The 6,882-nt window shown below is 55.5% G+C and overlaps 1 protein-coding gene across 1 annotated transcript in view; it reads right to left on the minus strand.

The window, feature by feature from the left end:
• Nucleotides 1-6,882, minus strand: part of RBPMS2 (RNA binding protein, mRNA processing factor 2) — a 30,625-nt gene that overhangs the window by 23,456 nt on the left and 287 nt on the right. The window contains exon 2 of the mRNA XM_023729856.1: nt 6,566-6,850. Within this exon, the coding sequence (XP_023585624.1) occupies nt 6,566-6,850 (285 nt within the window). The remainder of the gene's footprint in view (nt 1-6,565; nt 6,851-6,882) is intronic.

Below are 6,882 nucleotides of genomic sequence, written 5' to 3' on the forward strand. Positions count from 1 at the left end.
TGTCAAGAGAGGGCACTGGGGGTTCAGTGGTAGAATTCTCACCTTCCACATGGGAGACTGGGGTTCATTTCCCAGCCAACGCACCCACCTGTCAGTGGAGGCTTGCACGTTGCCATGATGCTGAACAGGTTTCAGTGAAGCTTCCAGATTAAGATGGGCTAAGCAAAAAGGCCCGGTGATCTGCTTCTAAAAAGCAGCCAATGGAAACCCTGTGGATCACAACAGTATGCTCCACAACTGATCACAGGGATGGTGCAGGACCCAGTAGCATTTTATTCCGTTGTGCACGGGGTCGCCATGAGGTAGGGGTTGACTTGACAACAGCTAACCACATACGTCAAGAACCTGGACCGTCTGGGCAGAAGTTGAGGGGAGAGGTGGAAGGGAGAGCCTTCACGGCTACAAAGGTTCTCAAAAATAGTCTCAGGCCTAAAATTGTTGAATTGGCAAATGTGTTATATGTATTTTTACTACAATTTAAAAAAATTGTCTCAGGTCCTATTCCAGTAACCTCCCCCCACTCCCACAATCAAAGCCCAAGCCCCATTTAGGGAGGGAGAGGTTGACAAAGCCCAAAGAGCAGCCGAGACTCCAGGTCAGGTTCTGTCCCTTCTCACTGGGGGTCAAGGACGTGGTCAAAACTACACAGGCGGCCTTGATGGCTTGTGACAGCCAACAGCCTCTGCTCAGTTGGCCGTGAACGGCTGAACAGCCCGGCAGATGGGCCCAGGCAGACCCTTCCCACCACACCCAGCCCCTGCTGCACTCTGACGGATCCACCAGTGGACTCTTCCTACCTGGGCCCAGGAAGGGAGGACCCAACAATCCCGGCACCTTAACCCAGCACGCACATTCAGAGGTAAGCTTATTCTTTCCATTCAAGGAGGGGGTATGGAAAGTAGCAGAAAGCAAGGAGGCCATGCTGGTCTCTAGACAGGCACTGGAGGGGTTCTGGCAAAAGAAGCCTTGTGGGTTGTTTGCAGTTCCCACCTCACGGCAGTGTGGTTTCTGGAGGGTAGGTGACAGGCTCTGCCCCACGGCTTTGCCAGGGGCATGAGAACCCCACTGGGGTGGCCATGGCCAGGGGGTGGCAAAAGAACTGACAAGGCACAAGATGTCACTGCTGCCCATGACCAAGGGCCGAGCAGACGCTAGGGGCCACCGGGCCGTGCCAGGACCCAGCACACTGCAGTCGAGCTCTGTGTGACCAGCGACGGGTGGTCGTGGGCCAGGGCAGGCAGGATTGCCTCCTCCTCTTCCTCCCAGGGCTGTCTGGAGGCCCAGAGGGATAAACGGGAGAACAGGAGAGCAAAGCAAAGGCTCCGCGGCCCGCAGTCCACACCTTGCCTCTGCCGAGCACTCGCCGGCCCACCCTGAGATGGGGATGAGGAGCCGCCGTTCACCACCCCTTGAGTGGGATTTAGAAGCTGGTTCTCACTGCGGCAAACCAGCCAGGCTGCCACCTATGCCTACCATATGTGGGGAAAGAGGGGATCAGGAGGCCCAAGTGAATGGCCCCCTAAAATGACAAGCAACCACTTCAGACCAAATCCCATTTCTCTAGTAAGACGCCCAAAGCAGTGGGGTACCACAGGGACGGTGAAGGCAGTCAGTGTCGAGTACAGGCAACAAGGGGCAGACTGACATGTCAGAGAAGATTACAAATTAATGGAAGTAAAAACGGACTCAGTCTTTTTATTATCATCATGTGACAGCAATTCTAAACAGCTGTGATCAAATGCTTCTCCTGGCAGGGGCCAACAGCCTCCGCCACCCCGTCTTGGGATGCCACAGGCCCAAAAGAAACTAGCCTTGGGCCGGCTTCTGCTTAGGACAGACGCTGGCATCACCTAAAGCTCAGCCCCTAAAAACTTGAGTTGCAGGGACCTTTTCTCCCCCGCCCCCAAGTCTTGCCAAAACCCCTAAGATAAAACTGAGCAGCAGGTATAGGGTGTGGCTGAGCGCAAACTCCGGGTTTACAACCCAGCTCCACCACTTAATAGCTACATGAAGTGACAACCTCTCTGTGCCTCAGTTTCCTCATTTATAAAATGGTGATAGTAATGTACCTACTCCACAGTACCGCTGTGAAGGTTAAAGGAGTTACAATGGTAAAGTGTTTAGGACAATGCCTGGCACAATACCATCTATGGCTTTACTATTATAAGTACAGCCTCTCCATTAGGTATTTGAGCAGAGGGGACACATGCACAGCGACCCCCAGGGAGGAGGGGAGCCTGACCTCTTACCAGCATCTGCCTGGGCAGGGCTTCTAGGGACAAGCCCAGAAACACAGAAGCCCCCGACACCCCCATCTCACACCCAGGAGGCCTGCGGGCAGAGCATCAAGATTCCCAGATTCTCGAAAATGCTTTTGATGGCAGATAAAAGTGGAGGTACCCAGTCACATATAAACCCCAGAATTCCTTCATGCTCACCTAGAGGGCTAGCTGACCATTTCCTGGTACACTGGGGTACCAGGCCTGTAAGGAGCTGCCTTGGCCCAGCTACACTGGATGCAATGGACAAGCAAAGATGGGGCAGGAGGGCAGGGAGTGGCTGGTCAAGTTGTAGCCCCTTAGCTGCCATTAACCTCTGCCTTTCTATAGCTCACCATTAAAAAAAAACAAACCAAACCCATTGCCACCGAGTCGATTCCGACTCATTGCGACCCTATAGGACAGAGTAGAACTGCCCCACAGGGCTTCCAAGGAGTGCCTGGTGGATTCGAACTGCCGACTTCTTGGTTAGCAGCCGAGCTCTTAACCACTGTGCCACCAGGGTTTCCATAGCTCACCATTAGGCTGTTGTAAAACATCAACTATTTAGAAACACGTACCTCCACCCCAACACAAGGATCCAAATACCATCCTCCTCCCAAGTACCTCCCAATTAAAAATTACTGTAACTGACTCCCCATTGTCAAAATAGTATGTGTTTTCAAACCCATACATGCTTCCCCAAGCCATCCCCCAAGAGCCTGCCCAGAGCAGACTTCATTCGCTTTACCTCACCTTCTGGAACTCCAGCACCAGCCACAGACCCAGCTGGGGGAGGGTACAGCCCTAGACTTATTTTAAGATTGAAACAAGACACTTAGCACCTCCCCTGAATTCCCTTCTGTCCCAACTGACTGAGAAATGTCAATTTCCTCCCGACCCCACCCCAGCATGATTTCATACTCTGGCCCCCAATATTGCTGCAACATACCAAACTCCAGTAGTTACCTAGACGAGACATTTGGCTCCACAATCCACTCCACCCTCCCTTCACACATGCTGTTCCTTCTTTCTGGAATGCCTTTCCCACCCCCACAAGCCTAACAACCTACTTGTCCCCATCTCGGGGAGGGCTGATCTCCCTCAGTGGTACCACTATACCATGCACTAATATCTCCTTATATAGCACTACAGTTAACATACACATCACTTCCTGGCATGTCCTTCTCACCTCCCAGTCTGTGAACATTTCACCCGTATCCTGAACCCCTGGTCCAGAATGCTTACAATATGGATGAGGTCCCATGGGTAGGGTAGGCAAGCAGGGAAAGTCAAGGCTACGCAAAGCAGATTAAGAAAACAAGCCCTGTACCTGTTGCCATCGAGGTGATTCTGACTCATGGCGACCCCACATGTGCAGAGCAGAACTGCACTCCATAAGGTTTTCAAGGCTGTGAACTTCCGGAAGCAGCGCGCCAGACCCTTCTTCAGCGGTGCCTCTGGGTGGGTTCGAACATGTGTCGAACGCTTAACTATCTGTGCCCCCCAGGGACTCCAGAAGACAAGCAGTCCCACTGTTATCCCCTCAACCATGAAAACAAACCCCCTTCTCCAGCAACCTAACACCTTTAGGAATTGAGGCACTATGGTGGGCAGGAGGGTAGCCTGGTTTTCTACAGCCTTACTCTAGCTCATCTCCAACAGTCAATTTGGGAAGAGCCAGCCTGGGTCAGTCATGAGAGTAAACCATTATGGCTAATGCAGATTCCCCAGACGGTGGCTCTTGGGGGTTCCAGAACTGACTGCCTAGGGGACATCTAGGCTCGAAGGAAGGAGTCCAGTTCTAACTCAGAACACCAAAATCCAAGACAGAGACTCCGGCAGAGGGGCCCTTGGCCTACTGTTCACAGAGCTGGTGAGGGGAGGCGGTCGACCCTTGCTCTTACCTGACCAGAACAGATACAGGGCTCCAGGAGAGCCACAAGCCCTCAGTTTTAGACCTCTGCCCATGACCCTCTGCAAGCACCAGTCACCTTGATGCTCTGAGTCCATCACAGTGCTACAGCCCACCTAGCCTCCAAGGAGGAGCAGCAGAAAATCCGCTTTAAAAAAGATGACCAATACCTCAACTGCTTTCTCCAAGATCTTAGCCTGGCCTCTTGAGTGGTGGGTCTGAGGGTCAGCCCTCTGGCAGAAGTGGTGCTCCGTGTCCTTGCCCAACTCCACAGGAGGCCGTGTCCACCCCCAATTTCAGCCCACCCATGCCAACCAGAGCCCCTTACACTGGCAACCATGCCACCCTCCCCAAACTCTCAGGAGAGTTTCTCAACAACCAGGTGGAGTCAGGATGGGTAAAGTCTCCTGTCATGGATTGAACTGTGTCCCCCAAAAATATCTGTCAATCTGGCTATGCCACGATTCCCAGTATTGTGTGATTGTTCACCATTTTGTCATCTGATGTGATTTTCCTATATATTGTAAACTCTATCTCTACGATGTTAATGGGATTAGTGGCAGTTATGTTAATAAGGCAGGACTCAATCTACAAGATTTGACTGTGTCTTAAACCAATCTCTCTCTCTTTTTTAAACCAATCTCTTTCGAGATATAAAACGGAAAAGCAAGTAGAGACATGGGGACCTCATACCACCAAGAAAGCAGCACTGAGAGCAGAGCGCGTCCTTTGGACCCGGGGTCCCTGCACGGAGAAGCTCCTAGACCCTAGACCGTGGGAAGATTAATGATAAGGATCTTCCTTGAGATCCACAGAGAAAGCCTTCCCCTGGATCTGATCCCCCAAATTCAGACTTCTAGCCTACTAGACTGTGAGAGAATAAATTTCTCTTTGTTGAAGTCACCCACTTACGGTATTTCTGTCATAGCGACACTAGATGACTAAGACATCCGCTAAATCCAACGGCCTGTCAGCATCAAGGTCCAAGGAGAACAAGGCCTTTGGGGGAGAAAACAACTTCCCGACACTAGAGCCACCAAAGGACACACGCCTCAGGCTGAAGAACTGTTTATCAGCACCCTCCCCCCAAAAGCAGGATCCAAGCCTAGATTCTCAAGATGTCATGCCATTGCTGGACTAAGGCTGGCAGCAGGCACAAGTAAGGAGCTAAAAGTGGGAAACGCAAGCGAGACCCTCCCACCATCCCTCCCGCAGGCAGTGTGTAGCCCAGCGGTGGGCCATCGGCAGCCACTCTGCACCAAACCCATACCACCGCCAGGCACCCACCACAGGACTGGAGGGAGGCGGCAAACACTAGACCCGGCCAGGGGTTCTGCGGTTTCTCCCCCAACCCAAGGGGAAAGGAGCTCAGGGTGGATAAGTGGCCCTTGGTTTCCTGGACAAGGGGATGCCAGGGTGGAGCAGGAAGGGTCCCTGAGCCGGGAGTGACACAGCAGAGGCCAGAGGCCCTTCTAGGCAGCTAGGAAGCCTAATCCCCTTTCCACGCCAGTTCTTGTCTGCGGCCTAGTCCCTCGTCCCCATTCTGATAGCTTTCAGGCTTTTTATCCACCACCCCACCCCCCACACATCCTTCCCGATTTCACCATCCCATTAACCTCCCAGCTGCTGGTGGTTCCATGAAAGCCCTCACACTCCCTCCTCCTAGCACAAGGCCGGCGGACAAGATGTTGCTTCTCCTAGTAGAATCTCACCCGGGACAGCTTTAGGGAGCTGGCTTCGCTGCCAGGGCAAAACCGCAGGGAGGAAAGCGGGGAGTGAGGGGCACTGTCTTTAATCATCTCCTTCCTAACTCTAATTCCCGGCTGACCCTTCTCCCAAAGCCCGGGTTCTGGGACTGCGAAGAAAGGCCGCCCACGCCGCATGACCACAGTGCTAGTGAACCAAGGTGCTGGGCTGTCGGCCCAGGCCTCCTAGGTCACGGGGAGGGGGCAGGGTGGAAAGGGCAAATGGGTGAAGGTGCCGCCCGCCCGCCGTGCTAAACCAGCGGAGCGCCTTCCAGCCAAGGCGGGCGTCCTGGCCACGCGGGAGAAGCGTCTCGGAGAAGGGCAGCGAGCCGGACCGAGAGTGGGGAGCGAGGACGCGCGGGCAGCAGGCGCTGCGCCTCTCGCCCTCGACACAACGCACGGACGGCGCACGGCCTGCCCGGAGCTCCTGAGGGCGGGGAGACAATGCCCGCCTGGCCGGGCAGTACAGGCCGCATGCCCCCGCCTGCCGGACACTGGCTGCTCCTCCCGGGGCGAAGGGCAGCGGCGGGAAGGCGCCGGGAGCGATCGCCAGACCGACCCCGCGCGGCGCAGGAGGCCCCCAGCGCCCTCTTCCACGCCCACCTCCGCGTGCACTTCACGGCCAAGTCCCGGGGCCGCAGACCCACCTCCTCTTCCAGGCTGCCGCCGGAGCCCGTGCTGGTGCCGGTGCTGTGCTCGCCCTCGGACTTCAGGCTGCTCATGGTGCAGGGGGGAGGGGGCGAGGGGCAGGGAACGTGGAGGGCGAGCGCGGCGCCCGGCCCGGGAGGGTAGGCGGGAAGGGGCGCGGTGAGCCGTGCGCTCCGGGAGTGCGGGGCGGAGTGGCGGTGGGGGGAGGGCGCGGGGAGTGAGAGGGGCAGCCGCCGCGCCGGGCTGGGGGTCACATCAAGTTTGGGAGGCGCGCGGGGGAGGCGCTGGGACCCGGAGCCGAGCCCGAGCGACCGCC

This window comes from Trichechus manatus, unplaced genomic scaffold, assembly GCF_000243295.1.
Source record: "Trichechus manatus latirostris isolate Lorelei unplaced genomic scaffold, TriManLat1.0 scaffold00030, whole genome shotgun sequence".
In the NCBI taxonomy this organism is placed as follows: domain Eukaryota; kingdom Metazoa; phylum Chordata; class Mammalia; order Sirenia; family Trichechidae; genus Trichechus; species Trichechus manatus.